At 46.6% G+C, this 17,418-nt stretch overlaps 1 protein-coding gene and 1 long non-coding RNA gene across 2 annotated transcripts in view; one reads left to right on the top strand and one right to left on the bottom strand.

The window, feature by feature from the left end:
* Positions 1 to 5,737: 5,737 nt before the first annotated feature.
* On the bottom strand, positions 5,738 to 11,562 carry LOC120848950. Its single transcript, XR_005717806.3, has 4 exons — positions 11,135 to 11,562; positions 10,916 to 11,019; positions 8,807 to 8,931; positions 5,738 to 5,951 (listed from the first exon to the last, which is right to left on the bottom strand). It is a non-coding gene; the product is annotated as an uncharacterized LOC120848950 (long non-coding RNA).
* Positions 11,563 to 15,811: 4,249 nt separating this feature from the next.
* The window catches only part of LOC8032116 (DNA-directed RNA polymerase III subunit RPC1), a 45,378-nt gene continuing 43,771 nt past the window's right edge, over positions 15,812 to 17,418 (top strand). The window contains exon 1 of the mRNA XM_029979828.4: positions 15,812 to 17,283. Coding sequence (XP_029835688.2) covers positions 16,147 to 17,283 — 1,137 coding nt within the window. The 5' untranslated portion in view covers positions 15,812 to 16,146. The remainder of the gene's footprint in view (positions 17,284 to 17,418) is intronic.

The following is a 17,418-nucleotide window of genomic DNA, read 5'->3' as shown; positions in this document are numbered from 1 at the left end:
CGGTTCGAGTTCGACCAGGTTCGACTTTTTCGAACTTTTAGTGGAAATTTCGACGAACCTTCTATTGAGGTTCGACTCGTGTGCGCATGCGCGACAGGCTGGCCAGTTGGCTTCGGATTGGATGATAATGGCTAAGAGATGAATGAAGTGCAGCGCTGATTGGTTATTTCAGTTAATACAGCACAAAACAATTAAGTTAATAACTTCTTCAGTGATTAGAATTGGTTTCTTTATTTGCAACTGTTCATAAATTTAAAAATAACCCTTCGCATAAAAAAATTTCTCCAAACTTAGACATGCTTTTATAAAGGTCTGGCCACACTGTCCACTAAGTTGAACCGGTCGAATTTGGTTAAAAGTTCGAAGGTTCGTCGAACCGGTTCGACCCAGTCGAACCCCGAAAGTTCGACAAAAAAATCTGGTTCGACAAAAGTTCGCGACACCCCTAGGCTATGTTCCAAATCTTACCCGAGTAATCTGCCTCCTACGTCAGCGGGTAATACCACGTGACATCGCGAGTAAACGATCCGCGACTCGATTTTTGGAACGGCCAGGATAATCACCTGGATACTACGCGGATTGGCTTTGTCTTGGGCGACGGCAAAAAGAAAACACAACAGCGATGGCAGAAAATAGCAGACGATCCTTTTGATCATGGAGAAAGCACCCGAAGAACGGTAATGTTAAGACGCGGTGTTTTTTGAGGTGGATCCACCAGCTCCTTTTACTCACCTTCGTTTTGAGCTGTATATTGAGATCAAAATCACTTACTCCTTACAGCTAGACATAAAAAAATATGTTTTTATTAATCAGCGCGATCGCTGCAATTCTAGTCACGGTGCCCTAAACGCATATATTCCACGTATTGTAATTTGCACCGATTATGTTTTGCAGAAATATATTCCACACGGTGTAGCGGTACAGCGCGAGGGTGCTTTCTCCAGAATGATATGAAACTCACGTTCGCTTTGACGCGAATGTGATTACAGTGAAATTTTCGAAACCTTCACTGCTTTACAAACGTTATCCTCTCATTACACACACTCTGGAGGAAACAAAAATACTACATTATCATATACCGAGTTCAAACATTTTCGGCCTTGAACGTGAGAATACGGCAGTCCCCTAACGCCGGGGACGAGGATGCGGAGAAGCTCCTGTTTACACTCGCACTCAGATAATAACAAGTACACGTTCCCGGGGAAGGTGGACGGTCTGGATGTAATGCAGTCAATTCCTGCTTTGACAACAGCAAATCGCAATAACCACACATGCTGCACCTAATTCTTTGTCCTTTCGAACGTCCGCCACCAAAACCAACGGAGCAAGCGAGCTTTGACGGCTGTTGGCGCAGAAAGCAGACGACGAACAGATCACGTGACGTATTTACTCGGTTTGATCCGACTTTACCCCCCGATCGAGGAGGGTAGTTTCTCCGGAGTAAACAACCCGCTTCTGGAACGCGAGTTCTGACGTCATCGAGTAAGCTCGAGTAAGTTTTGGAACGCCGCGGTACGAAACTTTTACTCCGGAGTCGGATCGAGTAAATTTTGGAACACAGCCCTCATAGAGATCAGTGGCCCTAGTGGCATGGAGTACTTCTAACCTCCTTGCCTAGTGGTGATGCAGATTATGAAGGATAGACTGCAGGCATGGGTGGAGAGCGAGGGGGTGCTGGGGGAGCTGCAGAATGGGTTCCGGAAGCAAAGGAGGTTCGAGGACAATCTGTTCTCTTTAACGCAGTGTATCGAAATAGCAGAAAAGGAACAAAGGCCCCTATGGCTAGCGTTTCTGGATATCAAAGGAGCCTACGACAGTGTAATTCAAGAGAATTTGTGGGGCATACTGGGTACATTAGGGGTAGAAGCTGGAGTAACTAATCTTTTAAAAGATATATATAATAGCAACAAGGTGCTTATAAAATGGGAAACAAATGTATCGGAGCCTATAGAGATAGAGCGGGGGCTTAGGCAAGGCTGCCCTAGAGCACTATATAGCTCCTTCGGAGCAGAGTAGCGCAATCTAGAACGCCGCCTCTCGGCGACTAGCGGCGAACGCCCGGAGGTTCCAACTGCGGTCAAAAATGCATGGAGAACGTGAGACAATCGCTGTTTCTTCAGTATTGTGTGGGTGTACGGAGTGGCAATTGTTTTTGACATAATAATGGAACATTTTAGAATAATTTGCGCTAAGTTTTGTGCCCCGCAAGGACCTGACTTTTTTTTAAAAATTGCTTGAGCGGCATCATGCAGCAGACGACACGGCGACGTCACACCATTCACGTGACCCGCTCCGGCCAACCCGAAAAGCCCATCTCCGCTGCGAGCAAAAATCGTCTGCTTCAAACGCCATTGCCTTGGAAATTGCCTTCTCAAAATTTGCACACGCATCCGATATTATTAAAACTTTGATAAAGTGTTTAGTGCTTTACTAACTTCACGACAGAGTAGTTTTGAAAAGTGTGAACTCGACGTTCATTTTTTAATCAGCCGTGTTGTGTCGATCTCCATGTATTCTCCCATAGGGCGGGCCGCCTCCTGGAACCCTGAGTACCACGTGACTCGCGCCGAGCCGCTCTGTCGGCCATGTTGTCGGCAAAACACGGGGTTCAAAGGATTGCGCTACTCTGCTCCGTAGGAGCTATATAGTGCTCTAGGCTGCCCTTTGTCGCCTCTGTTGTTCATGTTATACTTACAGGGATTGGAGAACAAGCTAGAGCGGAGCGGGTTTGGCTTCAACCTTTCTTTCATTAAGCAAGGTGAATGGATTAAACAATCACTACCGGGGCTGATGTATGCAGATGATATAGTGCTAATGGCCGACAACAAAGAAGATTTGCAGAAATTAATGGATATCTGTGGTACAGAGGGAGATAAACTAGGTCTTAAATTTAGTCAAGAAAAATCGGCAGTGATGATTTTTAATGATAAAGATGTTGGCGAGCATAGGATACAAGAGGTCATGTTGGAGGTAGTGGATAAGTACAGGTATCTTGGGGTATGGCTAAATAATGGTGTTGAGTATCTAACGGAGCATGAAAAACATATAGCGATGAAAGGTAGCAGGAATGCAGCCGTCATGAAACATAGGGCTCTGTGGAATTACAGTAGGTATGAAGTGGTGAGGGGGATTTGGAAAGGGGTCATGGTTCCCGGCCTGACCTTCGGCAATGCGGTCCTGTGCATGAGACCAGATATTCAAGCAAAGTTAGAAATTAAACAGCGGGGCGTAGGTAGGCTTGCTTTGGGAGCTCGTGGAAATACGCCGAATCAGGGGGTACAAGGCGACATGGGATGGACGTCATTCGAGAGCAGGGAAGCTAGCAGCAAGATAGAATTTGAGGAGCGTTTGAGGGAAATGGAGGAACCCTGCTGGAAATGGGCGATGTGAAATGAGGCCAAAATTCACGTTGAACCAATGTGCAACTGTAGGTCCAGACACATTGAGCAATATGCATTTATGAAACAAAAACCTACGTGCACCAATTGGTAATCCTTTAGGGAATTCACATTGGGCTGAATTGATAATCCTTTAGGGAATTCACATTGGGCTGAATTGGTAAACCTTTAGGGAATTCACATTGGGCTGATTGCATTTATGAAACAAAAACCAATGAGCAGCAATTGGCAACAGGTACCCCAGTGCACATTGCATTGAGGGTATTTATGGGGCAAAAACCAATGAGCAGCAATTGGCAACAGGTGCTCCTGCGCACATTGGGTTGATGGTATTTATGGGGCAAAAACTAATGAGCGGCTATTGGCAACAGGCCCCCCTGTGCACATTGGATTGATGGTATTTATGGGGCAAAAACCAATAAGCGGCAATTGACGACAGGCACCCCTGTGCACATTGGGTTGATGGCGTTTAGGGGGCGAAAACCAATGAGCGGTAATTGACAACAGGTGCCCCGGTGCACATTGGTTTGATGGTACCCAGTCAACCAGCAACCGTCTATTAAACATCCGAGAGGTGTGTTGTTCGGACATTTAACATATCCAGTGGATATCTGCTACGATTCATCCAACATTGAAAGTATCTACTGTGCAGAGCAAAATGGTTCCCCAGAAAACGTACCACTAACGCAATCTGGTTGATGCAGCTGGACATTCAGGACCATTGTAGGATGTTCAGCCTGATCCTGTGGATGTACCATGTACATACCTCAGAAATATTACCTTTCCTGGTATAGGGACCAGCCCTATACCAGGAGGGCAAGGAAGTGCCTAAGCAGCCTTCATTTTATGCTAGCATATAGCGTGTAAACTGTCCTACAGAAAAATTTAAACGGATAAGAGTCCAATTCTTTACAAAACAAGAGCTCAGAGGGCAGATTTGCTGTATGGCCCGTGCATGCTCTCAATGTATACCCAAATGGCGCATTATAGATGTATAATGTAGCAATCAGGCCCGCAGCCGACATTCTTTATACTGAAGTTTTTTTTTCACCATCAAGCTCAGAAGCTTTACCACAGGATCAATGCAGACGACACTGACAAGGAAGGCGACACTACTGATGCTGACTCGTTTTAGTGAGGTGGACCTCGCCACATGCGAGAGAACTGAAATACTGGACACAAACATTGTCATAAGCTATGACGAACGGCCCTGAGGAATTGACTACTGAAGTCTAAGGCTTCAGTAGTCATATGCTCTAGTGACGAGGACACCAGAATTCCATGAGAGCTGTAGCACCGACTGCAAGCCAAAAGATGCCGCTGCAGTCTTGCAGCGTAACTTTGAACGTGAGTAGCGCACTAAATTCCTGCCCAGCCTGTCAGGCATGCACATCCGTTCTGTAGAAAAAGTTGCAGTGCCAAACAAATCGCCATTAACTCTTTATTGTTACTGTTAGACAGACGAGCAGTGCTTGATGCTTTTAAAATAAAGTATAATTTTTGAACAATGCTGCATAGACAGCATGAGGTTTTCAAAATAAAGTATACTTACTGAACAATGCAGGATACTTTGCTTAAAAAAAATGTCTGATAAACATAATAAAAATCTCAGCGCATTCAAGGCCCACTTAAGGCAGTTCACATCTCTCTCTCCTGTGGTGCAGAATGTTCCTGAAAAGCAACGAAAAAATGTTACGTTAAAGATATGTGAGCAGTGGTTTACCATTCTTTGAGATAAAACTAATAAAAACAGTGAAGTTCAAAGTGAAGTGACTCAAATATGCAAGAATTGGAACTGATGTAAATAAATCACAAGTATTTTATGCCTTGTTTTTAAAGCACATTCATTCTGGATGTGAGTACTGTATTGCCAACTTTTGTTTGTTAGATTTACATCAAATATCAGTGTTCTTAAAATTCGTTGTCTATGCATTCTTTTTAATCCATAATAAGGTACTATTACATAATGAAATTTTTCCTCTTAGAGAAACACTCCAAACAAAAATTTTTTTTTTTTAATTATTTAATATTGTTCACACTTTTAGTATTCGCTCTCAAATTAAACCAAAAAAGGTGTCACTGGCTTTAATATTTAAAGCATTCAAATACTCTCATATAGAAATTATGCTTTGAAGAAATTGCACACCATACTTACTGTTCTAGAAAAGTTTGATTTTTGTGCTAACATCAGCTTAATAAGACCAGCTTACCATTTGAGATGACTGATGTCAGGCAGGTGCGTGGCGAAGTTAATCCGTGACCATGGTTTCTACCTTGAAGTCTTCACATTTATGGCAGCCCTGCACTGTATCTGATAAAAGAAAGCAACAGAAGTATGACACCAACAATTCCATAAATCTGGTTCCATGTGAAGCGATCTGCACTACTGTTCCAGAGATTACTTATGATGCACTCAGCAAGGTGAAGGTTCCTGAATGTCAACTTTCCCTTACGTCCTTCCCACAAAAATTTTCGCCCCAACTGGTCAGTCAGCAACCGCTTCGTGATCTGTCTCGTACAGGAAGCATAACCAGATCCGCAGACTTTGCTGAGCTGTCGAACATAAAAAAACATCCACATAGCAACCGCTAAGTGCAATCATAACTATTAATTGGATGTTTCTGTTTATTTTTAGTCAACCTTGGCAGGTGTTTATCGGCATCCATTTCTTCATTAAATGTGCTGCAAAAATATTCCAAAAGCCGGGAAACATAATGATAAAAAAAACTGCACCGACTTTACTCAACAAGATTAACAATTTAATCAAACGTTTCGTCTCCCATGTGGGAAACATCGTCGGTGAAACCTTGAAGCAGGAATGAGCGAAAGAAACTTCAACAGTCCTATTTAAGCAAGTCCGCATACACATTGAGGAGGGGGCCGCAGCTGGAGTTACAAGCTGATGAGTCATTTCGGATAAACCATGATTCTACGAACCTGCTTGGACCCCACCTTTGTTCACGCGCCAGAGTGGACGCATTCTCAAAGTCGAAACTGTGTCCCGTATTCCAACAATGGTCTACGAGTTCCGACTTCGCTCTTGTCGCATGCGTGGCCTTTGCCATGTCCCTTTGGTGACTTTCATTTAGCTTTAAACAGCATTGAATCATCAATCCAATTCACACATGAAGTTGAACAGAACGGTGCAAAGCCTTTTCTGTATGTTAATGTGTTCCGAAATAGTACCGGTCGCTTATATACAACAGTGTACCGCAAAGCTGTGATACAGGCAACCTCTTAAGCTTTAACTCGCATCATTCTGTCGAACATAAAAGGGCTGTCGTAAAAAACCTAATACACCGGTCCGAACGCATTTCTTCTAATCCTCAATCGCGCTTCCGAGAAAAAAGTCAAATTTGGGGGATTTACGTGCTAAACCGACGACGGCCATCTGGCACGCCCCAGCGGAGGACTGAGGATTAATTTATGGTGAATTCCGCTCGCAGATCTCGAGCGCTCCAAAAGTGCTCCATTTGGAGCGCGCATATTCCGCTCGCAGATCTGGCTCAAGTTGGTCATCTTCCGCTCGTAGATCTCTGGCAGCGCCCGCTCCACGGAGCGCCCCAAACTCCGCCGAACTTGCTCTGCGGGATTTCACGGATCTCTCCGGAAGCTGACAGAGCGGCCCACGTGATTTCCGTCTAAATCGGTGGTGCGCATGCGCGGCGAGAGGTTGGAGAGATTGGCGGGCCGGTCGGGTCGTGGAGTTGGATCTGTACGGGTGCGTCGGTTGTTTACTCTGGATTGTGACGGCTCGAACGCTTCTACCTCGCGTAGATCAGAGATAAAAAGCCGGGAATGTGGAGCGTGGCAAATCGTAAGCGCTGACGTCTGTGATCGTGAGAGGAAGAACGAGAAAAAGAACGACAGAAAAGCCGGAGGCAGACGCAAGGTTAGGCCTATTCATTCTGAAGCCAGTGATTGTTTACCTTTTTACACTGCATTCTGTCGGCGTTTTCCCGTGAAATAAAGCAAGAAGTGGTTAGGCAATGACCGCGAAAGTGATGGTTTGTTACCTCTGTGTTTATTAAAGTCGTACTACAAATCTGAACTCCACCGCTGGCAATCGCTCTCCGTGCCCCGCCGCTTCGAGGCGGCCGAAAGGTATGTGACGGTGCCGAACGCGGACGTCTTCATTATTTGTGACATGGGCGCCGCGGTACGTATAATTTCGCCCGGCCTGTGTCGCGTGTTACTTCTGCAGCTAAGCAGTGACAGTCGTCACTGGTCGTCGGAAAGATCAGCCGGCTGAGGCGTTGGTGGGCTGGTCAAGTTCGAGCAGCGGCCATTTTGTGCGGCGGAGGGAGAAGGGATGGGGAGGGGTGTGGGGGAGGTCGCTCCAAAAATGCAAGTTTATCTTTCCCTCGTCGATTCGGAGCGGGTCCCACGGAGCGGAATTTTGCCTCCCTCGCAGACTTTGGAAAGCGCTCCAGATCTACGAGTGGAATTCACCATTAGACTACCTGGGGATCTTTTGACGTGCAACCGAAAGCTCGGTTACACGGCGCCTGCTCCGCAATAAGCCTCCACCACATGGGGATCCGTAGGCCAGCGCTCTCGCCTCGGAGCCACCGAGGCGGCTTGCGCGCTTCTGAGGATGCTGTTATTGTTGACCTGCTGATGAAGCGGAATTATCCGAAACGTTTTATTGATAACACGCACAAACAGATGGAACAAAAAAGTCAGGATAATGGACAACTTAGGACAGGGCAAGCAACAATACCCTATTTGAGAGGTGCTTTTGAGTCTATTCGCAGGGCCCTCGCCCCTTTGAATATCCGCACAGCTTTCAAACCCCACCATAAACTATGTGACTTCATTTCTAAACCTAAAGATTACACCCCCCCAGACTCCCAGTGCGGTGTTGTGTATAAAGTGAACTGTCTAGACTGTGACACATCCTACATTGGGGAGACAGGCTGGAAGCGCTGCACTCGCCTAAACAAACACAGCGAAGAAGGAACTCGTAGACCATTGTTGGAATACGGGTCACAGTTTCGACTTTGAGAATGCGTCCACTCTGGCGTGTGAACAAAGGTGGGGTCCACGAAGGTTGGTGGAATCATGGTTCATCTGAAGTGACTGATCAGCTTGCAACTCCAACCGCGGCCCTTTCCCCCGATGTTTATGCGGACTTGCTTAAATAAGATTGTTGAAGTTTTTTCGCTCATCCCTGCTTGAAGGTTTCACTGATGATGTTCCCCGCATGGGAGACGAAACGCTTGATTCAATTGTTAATCTTGTTGAGTAAAGTCGGCGCAGTTTTTTTATCATTAAATTTGCTACTAATATTTATACCTGCTCTTATTGAGGCACTTCCGACATTTAAACTGAGGAATTTTGACGTCTTTATCTCAATATGGCGATTGGATTAAAGATTATACCACTGGGCACGGGCTTGGGCTTACCCGAAAGCCCAGGCCTGGGATGGGCTCGGACTTTTGACTGTGGGCCCGGGCCGGGCTCGGGCCAGCACTTTCATTGGCCTGGTTCGGGCCAGCACGTTGATTGGCCTGGTTCGGGCTCGGGCCAGCTGTAATTGACCATGATGCTGACAGAGGCCATCGTAGAAATCGGCGTCTCGGTTATCTCAGCAACATCAACTCCAGAACCACTAGACAAGTACCCATGAACGTAGGCCCACCTTAAGACAGTGGACGGCAGCGTCGTTAATCACGAGGTGAGCTTCAGGTTAATCCCAGTGGCGTGATGTTTTTGCTTGAGGTGATAAATAGCGGCAAACCAAAAATAAACGGACATTGAAGCGCTCTGTCAGCAATTAAAAATGGGGGACTCAAAAACATTAACGCTAAACAATCTCAACCTAATTGATCATGAGAAACACTTTTCTCTCTCGAATAATAGCTGGGAAGCGCTAACATAGCAGCAATGATGTAGTGGGGAAGCTTACAGGCCTAGTAAACAATTATGCCTGGCACATATTCAGGTATGAATACATGCTCAGATCTACAAAATATTTTAGGAGAAGATACAAACTGCAAATTAGTAGTCTTTCTTAGAAAACACATTGACGTATCTTAATCACAGTGCTAAAAAACCCATAAAAACACTTGATTACAATTATTTTAATAAAAAAAAGTTCTGAATATGTACATGACACCAGCAGTCATAACTTTGATTTAGTTCATCGCAAGCTATATTTCTCTGGCAGTAAACGAAGACAAACCTTTTAACTGTGCAGTGAACCAGAATTAATACAATACGACGAAGTTTCCGTATACCACTTTAAAATAACCACAAACAACGCTTTTCAGATCAGTATGTTTTGCTACAAAAGGCTATAAAGCCATAGTCCTTACAGAATATTATAAAGCTTTTAGTCTTGCTGCATCCAGTTGTGGCTTTGCTTAGCCTTTGTGCGGTTTGAAGGTCTGCCGGTTCCAATTCGCCAAGGAGGCCATCTGTGGCGGAGATAATTACCAAACCTTACCGGATGAACATTGATTCCCTCTTCTATTTGAGAACATTCGTGTGTGAAGTCTTGTTGAGCCACATGCCATTGCCAATGCACACATAGAAGACATAAACTTCAGTTCATCTTTAAAGCAGCACTATGTACAGGAAATTTACCAGCGCAATATTCGTGACTCCAGCGAAATCGACGCCGCGTAGCGGCAGCGCCGAGAAGCTCAGGAGAGGAGGTTGTCCCGACTCTGTCGTCTGCTATCGCTGCTTGGTTCTCGTAGGCAGCATAGAAACAAACATTGTTTCCAGTAATTATTTTAATGATTCCACCGGGTCCTTCCTACGCACTGAGTAGACAAACGTTTCTAGGGTCGAAAAATCGCTTCGCATTCAAATGTAACACTGATTTTACGCTGCAGTGCAGGAATTCGTGATGGTCCGCATGCTGAACAACGAAAACGACCTTCTTTCGTCCGAATTTTGCCTGAGCAGTGCGCCATCTATAGTTCGCTGAAGTCGCGAATAACCTGGAATGGGATTGAAAACAGGGGTCCTATTTGTCAACGGCATGCCTCAAAATTAATTTTGTTGATGAAAAAAAAAATTGTAGCAATATTTATGCGGCAAAACGCAATTTGAGTTTGGCACAAAACCGAACCGTTGTAACTAGCAGGTATCCTTCTTACCTCATTACTGTCAGAGTTAACGATTTGAATGATTCGACGTGATCCCTCATCCTCCTCTTCGTCATCTCCTCTCTCCCCCAACGAACTAACAAACAAACGAACAAGCACGCACGCACGCACGCACACACACACACACACACACACACACACATACCTCTTCTCCAAATCGACACAGACTGCGCCACGCCTTGACAGATATAATTCATTCTAACCTTAAGCCTATCAGCAGAGAAAAAATGTTAAAACACATAACCTTTACCTAGTTTCTGGGCATATGAAAACAAACACATGGCACCCCTATTAATGAAATTCCTTGTACTTGTGGCGGCATAACTAAAGAAAATCTCAAATTTAATATACGTCTTATGAATTGCTTCGCAAGCGCGAAAATGAAATTACAATTACCTGTCTCATACAAGCTCCCTCCAGCCCTCCCGGGCAGTCACTCATCTCGTCGGAGGTACTAGCACCCGCTTACTGCCACTGGGTTTCCGCGTCACTCTGCGATCCTGAAACAACCGGCGCCGAGAGTTACTCCCACATATTGTGCTTAAAGCTGCAATTTTCAACTTAAAGGAGATGACCACTAGACTGGGCACAACGCGTGTGGAGACTAGAACTTACCCAAACAACTTTAGGATCCGCGCCTTGAAGAAGTCCGATTCCGTTTCGTCACAAGGCTTGACGGGCAGAAATTTGAGATGATTTGTGGCTCATGGTCGTCCTCAAGACGTACGCTTGCATAATCGTTCGTAAAATTCCGGCCGCTCAACTGGTCTCGACTCTGCAACGTGCTTCAAGCGGTTAGACTTCCCGCGAACGTTGCTTCGGCAGCTTCGGTAAGCTTCGATTCTTCTTCCACGCTTCCTTGTCCTCCGGCCGGACCGTTCGGTTTATCACGTCGGACCACTTCCTCTCGCAGGGGATGTATCACGTGACTATAATACTTCGTATTTTAACTCTTGTTTTTGTAAAAAATTTGCATAAATTCCACTTTAAAAACTTATTTTGGTCTTATATGTCATGCGGGTGACCCCACTGTTCACTCTATTGACTCCAGCTCACTCTATATTGTCACGTGGTGTAACTCGCAAGCCCGCAAGTGTGACTGATGCACTTAAGAAAATAATAAACGTTTCTAAAAATTATGGTATTACTTAATTGTCAAATGTAAATACTGAATATATATTAAACTTATAACGGAGTAATTTTTATTTGTCATTTTAATTAGAAAATTGCATTTGCTGCGGGACGACGTCGGTGCGAATTTTAAAATTTGGATTTGAGACACGTAGGGTGTCCCGCTGTGCGACGATGAACCCAAACAAAAAAATATACTTGGAGCCACTAAGTATACCCAGCTTGCCAAGGACAACAGTCCTGAGACGAAGCTGTGTCCTGAAAAATGCTACAACAGGCCAGGGACCAGAACCGACGTCGCCGACAGCAGTTTCTGTAAGCTCGGTTGTCTCGGAACACGGTGAGACAAAAACTCCCCGTGAAAACCAGGGCCGTAACCAGGGGGAAATAGGGGGTTTAGACCCCCCCCCCCCCCCCCCCCCCCCGAAATTTTTTTCTGGGTACGGCCCTGGTCGGTGCACTTGCAGCCAGCCGATTTTAATCTCCACCTCTGCGCACGCGCAGTGGCGGCGTTCGGCTACCGGATACCAAACCGGGACCGGTTCTCCGCAACTCTCCATTATATACCACCGATGCACATGATTCATAGGCGGAAATAAGACAATAGACACTTTCAAAATGGCCGCCGTTGTCCCCGAAACCCCCCTCCCCCCCCCAAGAAATTTTTTTCTGGGTACGGCCCTGCCGTGAACTAAGTAGTACCAATGAAACCAGAAGCGGTCACAGTACTGGGCCAGTTAGTGAAGACACAAGTGATAAAATTGTGAAAGTGACGGGAGATTTGAAGACCAATTTCCTGTCCAAGTTTCCGAAAAGGCTACTGCCAAAGACGAATGTAACGAGTCTGACGTACCCTGTTTCGGCTGGCCTTCATTTTAATTGGACGCAAAATGAAGGGCTTTTGAATCTCGAAAACTTCATTGCTGGAGTGTACACTCTTCCCGGCATTAAGGAAAACTACAACATTGGGAAGCCAGAAGCCAAACTAAAGGCCCAAACTGCCAACAAGCGCATAAAATGCCTTTCAAAAAGGAACTTCCTTGCTCAACTACAAAGTGGAAAGCGCTGCCTGACACTTACTGTGCGTGAAACAAGGTGCAATCATAATTTCGGGAAGGTCATCCTTATTTCGTGTGTGTGTGTGTGTGTGCGCGCATTTTATGTGCTTTTTTTTAATGACTTCTATGGTGTTAATAATTATTAGATGTTATTCGGCACTACCGGCTTTTCTTTTCTGTTAATAAAAAGCATGCCCACGATAGAATGTGCACGTGATCTGCCGCCCCAGAACGAGCGCGTAGCCTCTGCTAGGGCTCAAACAGGATACGTTCACATGGCAAAATGGAAGCCTGAAGTATCGCATTTTTTGGCCAACTCCGCCAAATTTTTAACGTCCCGACGTCGGAAGTCCGAGAGCTTTGGACCAATCGTGAAAGATGATAATAGGATTTTTGAGTCAGTGTTATTCTGTTTTTGACCCGGTTTTACTCTGATTTGCTCGGTTCTGGAGCGAAATTTATACAAAAACGAGAACGTTCCACTCCGAAACCAGGTAAAACTGAATAAAATGGAGCAAAGTCTAATGTGAATACATAATCCAGTTGGTGCAATCGTTTACGCTATTACTGTTACTGAGACATCCTGGAAAACAAGAGGACAGAATACACCGCTAAAACTGCAGAGTTCCGATGATACCTGAATTTCGTGGCTTGCCTATATATAATTATTCATGAATCTTGTGCATACTATGTGCACACACAATGTTCCCGTTCCCCATAGTCTTTTCTTTACGTTTTACTGGCAGCCGCATGTTTTATAACACGAAGGAGGACAGTACGTAATCAGGAAATTCTAAAACACGTGACAAAAAAGAGTTCATATTCACTTTATTAACTGAATGTTTTATTTAATTAGTGTCTACATGGCCCAACCCAAGTTATATAGCTAAAAAAAAAAATTTTATTTGACAGAGAGGAACCCATCGGGCACGCACGTATCTGCACGGGGGGGGGGGGGGGAAGGCCCATGGGACCCCCCCCCCCCCCTCCTCCCAAACCTTTCATTTGGTGTGGCCTCCTTTCCCCCCTCCCCCTCATACAGTATTTTGTCATGGGCGAATCAAAATCCTGGCTGCGTGCCTGCCATCGGGTATATTTGCGGCAAAAATTATTTTCCTGGGGTGCTAAACTCGTCGAACACAAAGTTTGGGCCGAAGTTCACGGAACGCACCGATTGGACGATCCCGACGATGACTTGGCGCTTTTTTCGGCGGCGTCCAATCGGCGCGCTCCGCTAACTTTGGGCTCCAACTTTGTGTACGACGAGTTTAGGGGCCCTGTGCTCAAAACATAAAACTTTAGTATATAACAACTCTAATTTCTCCACTAAGCATACTGTTTAACCTGATAGATGCCCACTTAATAGATTTTATGTTCTGTATTCCCAGTCGACCATTAAAAGTTCTCGATCCGAAATGCATTCCATTTCACCAATGAAGCTTTCAGTTTAACCAGTACTTGTTATTGATCCTATTGAAGGACCAATAGGCACTTGTATTTCGGACCAGAAAACATTCGTGTTGTTCCCATAGAAGTTTCTACTTGTCCCACAGAAGTTCCTGCTTGTCCCACAGAAGTTCCTAATGGTACAAGAGAAGTCTGTATTGGTACGATATAACTTGTTATCGGCCCAGTAGAAATGCCCATCGGTACGATGAAATCCTATTGATCGCATAAAAATCTCTATCGGTCCCATAGAAAATTGGTGTGCTAATTTGGCGATTGAGCATTGTCACTGCCATACTGCACCGAGTTCACTTCTCTGCAGTGCATGGCTCTTTGCTATCTCCCGTACAATGGCTCTGCCACATAGCGCCACTGGCTGCAATGAGCGGTAATGAGCAAACTGAGTGTCGTGCACACTGACACAATGGACCTTTTCCAAATACCGACGGCACCAGGCGGTGGCTGCACGAACTAAAAATCAAGGAAGTGACCTACCTGCGCTACCATCGATAATGGGAGCTACGTTACCAGTTGCTTCGCTCTCTGAGCAGCGTCGCGTGCCCAACGCAACAAGGTAGGCCTAGCGCGACTTCCGTAGCGTCCACCCAAACGTCGTGTTTTTCTTTCCGTCCACTTTCTTTTTTTGTGTAACACAATTATATATATGCTGCAATTACGTGTTCTACTCGTCGGTTTACAGCCTCATTCCGATTTTCCTCGATTTTTTCGTGCCGACTTCCACCGCTTGGCATCGGGCGCTCGCGCGTGCGCAGAACGCTTCTCGGAAAAGGTCCATTGGTCCATTGGCATCATGGCGCTTGCCCCCTGAAGCCCCTGAAGTTGACTTTCCCTCAACCGATTCTTTGGCCTTCCCCCGTGCTGCGGCTTCTCTGCAGCATTTCCAGTTGCACCAATGTGCAAAACATCGGATTTTCTCATCGGTGCCAATTGCACATTCATGCTCATAGGCTTTGGCTATGCATTTCAATTGGAACAGGCCTGCCATTTCCAGCAGGGAAGAGCAGTGGGCTAGGAAAGTTTTCAGTTATTTGTACATGAGGAATGTAGATACCAAATGGAGAAAGCGAACTAGAAAATTATCAAGCAAATATTTGGGCGGCAGTGGGGGCGCCAACCAGGAATTACGGGTTAAGAAAAGGATAAAAGAAACAGAGAAGGGTCTGTGGGAAACGGGTATGCAGACAAAACCAGCACTGGAGACGTACAGAATGTTCAAACAGGAAATTTGCAAAGAAAATATCTACGATAATTCAAGGGGAAGCTCTTTGTTGTTTGAGGCCAGGACAGGAGTATTGCGGACTAAGACGTACCGGGTTAAGTACCAGGAGATGGACACTTTATGTAGTGACCGGGTGGGCGGTGACCGGGCGGATTTAATCAAAACATTGGGTTTTAAAGACAGTGAAGGAAAAATAGACTTTACACGGGTAGAAATAACCAAGCGGAGGTTATCAGACTGGTGGCTAAAATCGAGGCAGGGGTGAGATAAACATATAATTCGATTTATAATGTTGGCTAGGTGGCGCAAGCCACCGCCCGATTCACAGGGTTTAGCCAGATTCATCCATCCACAGAGCAAGCCCAGAAGCCCAGAAAGTTAAAAAGCGCATGGTGATGTTGTGACTGAAAGAAAGAGTAAAATTTCGCAAGTATTCTAAACTTAAATAACGTAAGTAAAAAAATTTTTTACTTAGAAACTTGTTTTAGAAGTTAGCACAACGCAGAGTTCAGCTCGAGGAGAAGATAAAACAAGATAATTCGTCCAACATGAATAAATAACATAAACGTCATGGGCAGTGACAAAACCAAGATGGCGCCGCGCATGTTGCTTTCGTGCGCGCTGTGCGTGTGGTGCGTTCATTGCAACAATGCCATTAGCACCGAAATTTCGCGCTAAATTGGCAGTAGTTGTGGCTTTAGAGCCCCAATAGCGCTACTCGCCCGTCGAGCCGAGTGGGCCCAGCAAGCAGGATGGTGAAGGAACAGTTCCGCGAGGCCGACACCTCAATGAAGATCGGCCAGATGCGCTTCGGCGTGCTCAACTCTCACGACATCCAGCAGCTGAGCCACGTGCACTGCGTGAGCAAAAACCTGTACCAGCGCGACTCGCTGCACAAGGCCGTCCCATATGGCGTGCTCGACAACAAGCTGGGCACCAGCCAGAAGGACAAGAAGTGCGAGACATGCGGCAAGGGCCTGGCCGACTGCATCGGCCACTACGGCCTGGTCGACCTCGAGCTGCCGGTCTTCCATGTCGGCTACTTCCGAGCTACGCAGAACATCCTCCACTGCGTGTGCAAGACGTGCGCGCGCGTGCTCGTGCCGCCGCAGGAGCGGCAGGGCTTCTTGGACGCCCTTCAGCGGCCCACGCTGTCCTACCTCCAGAAGAAGGCCCTGCACAAGAAGATCATCGAGCGCTGCCGCAAGCAGTCCGCCTGCCACTTCTGCGGCGCCCGCAACGGGCAGGTCAAGAAGTGCGGACTGCTGAAGCTGGTCCACGAGCGCTTCAAGGCCACCAAGAAGAACGACGCCATGCTCGCCGAGTTCCTGGAAGACTTCGACGAGGCCCGTGGCTACAACCCGGAGCTCGATTCCGTCATGGGCAAGGTCACCAGTGACATTCTGAACCCGCTCGTGGTGCTGCACCTCTTCCGGCGGATCCTGGACGAAGACGTGCCGCTGCTGGTGATGAACCCCAAGTGCGGGCGCCCCGAGGACCTGATCCTGACCCGGATCCCCGTCCCTCCGCTCTGCATCCGGCCCTCGGTGGTGTCCGAGCTGAAGGCGGGGACCAACGAGGACGACGTGACGGTCAAGCTGACCGAGATCATCTTCCTGAACGACGTGATCCAGCGCCACCGGGCCTCCGGGGCCAAGATGCAGATGATCATGGAGGACTGGGACTTCCTTCAGCTGCAGTGCGCGCTGTACGTGAACAGCGAGACGAGCGGCATCCCGCTGAACATGCAGCCCAAGAAGCCCACCCGAGGCTTCGTTCAGCGGCTGAAGGGCAAGCACGGCCGCTTCCGGGGCAACCTGTCGGGCAAAAGGGTGGACTTCTCGGGCCGCACCGTCATCTCGCCGGACCCCAACCTCCGCATCGACCAGGTATGTGCCAGGCCACGGCCAGTGGACCTTGCTTTCTTTCTTAGCATCTCTGCCTTGCACTGATCTAGCCGCTTGTGTCTATGGCTTGTTGCCTCGAGTCGCCTTTTTGAAAATAAATCAAGCATTGTAAGACCG

The sequence above is a fragment of the Ixodes scapularis genome, unplaced genomic scaffold, assembly GCF_016920785.2.
Source record: "Ixodes scapularis isolate PalLabHiFi unplaced genomic scaffold, ASM1692078v2 ptg000854l_1__unscaffolded, whole genome shotgun sequence".
Classification (NCBI taxonomy): Eukaryota; Metazoa; Arthropoda; class Arachnida; order Ixodida; family Ixodidae; genus Ixodes; species Ixodes scapularis.
Note: the sequence above shows the minus strand (reverse complement) of the source record. Positions and strands in the feature narration are given on the sequence as shown.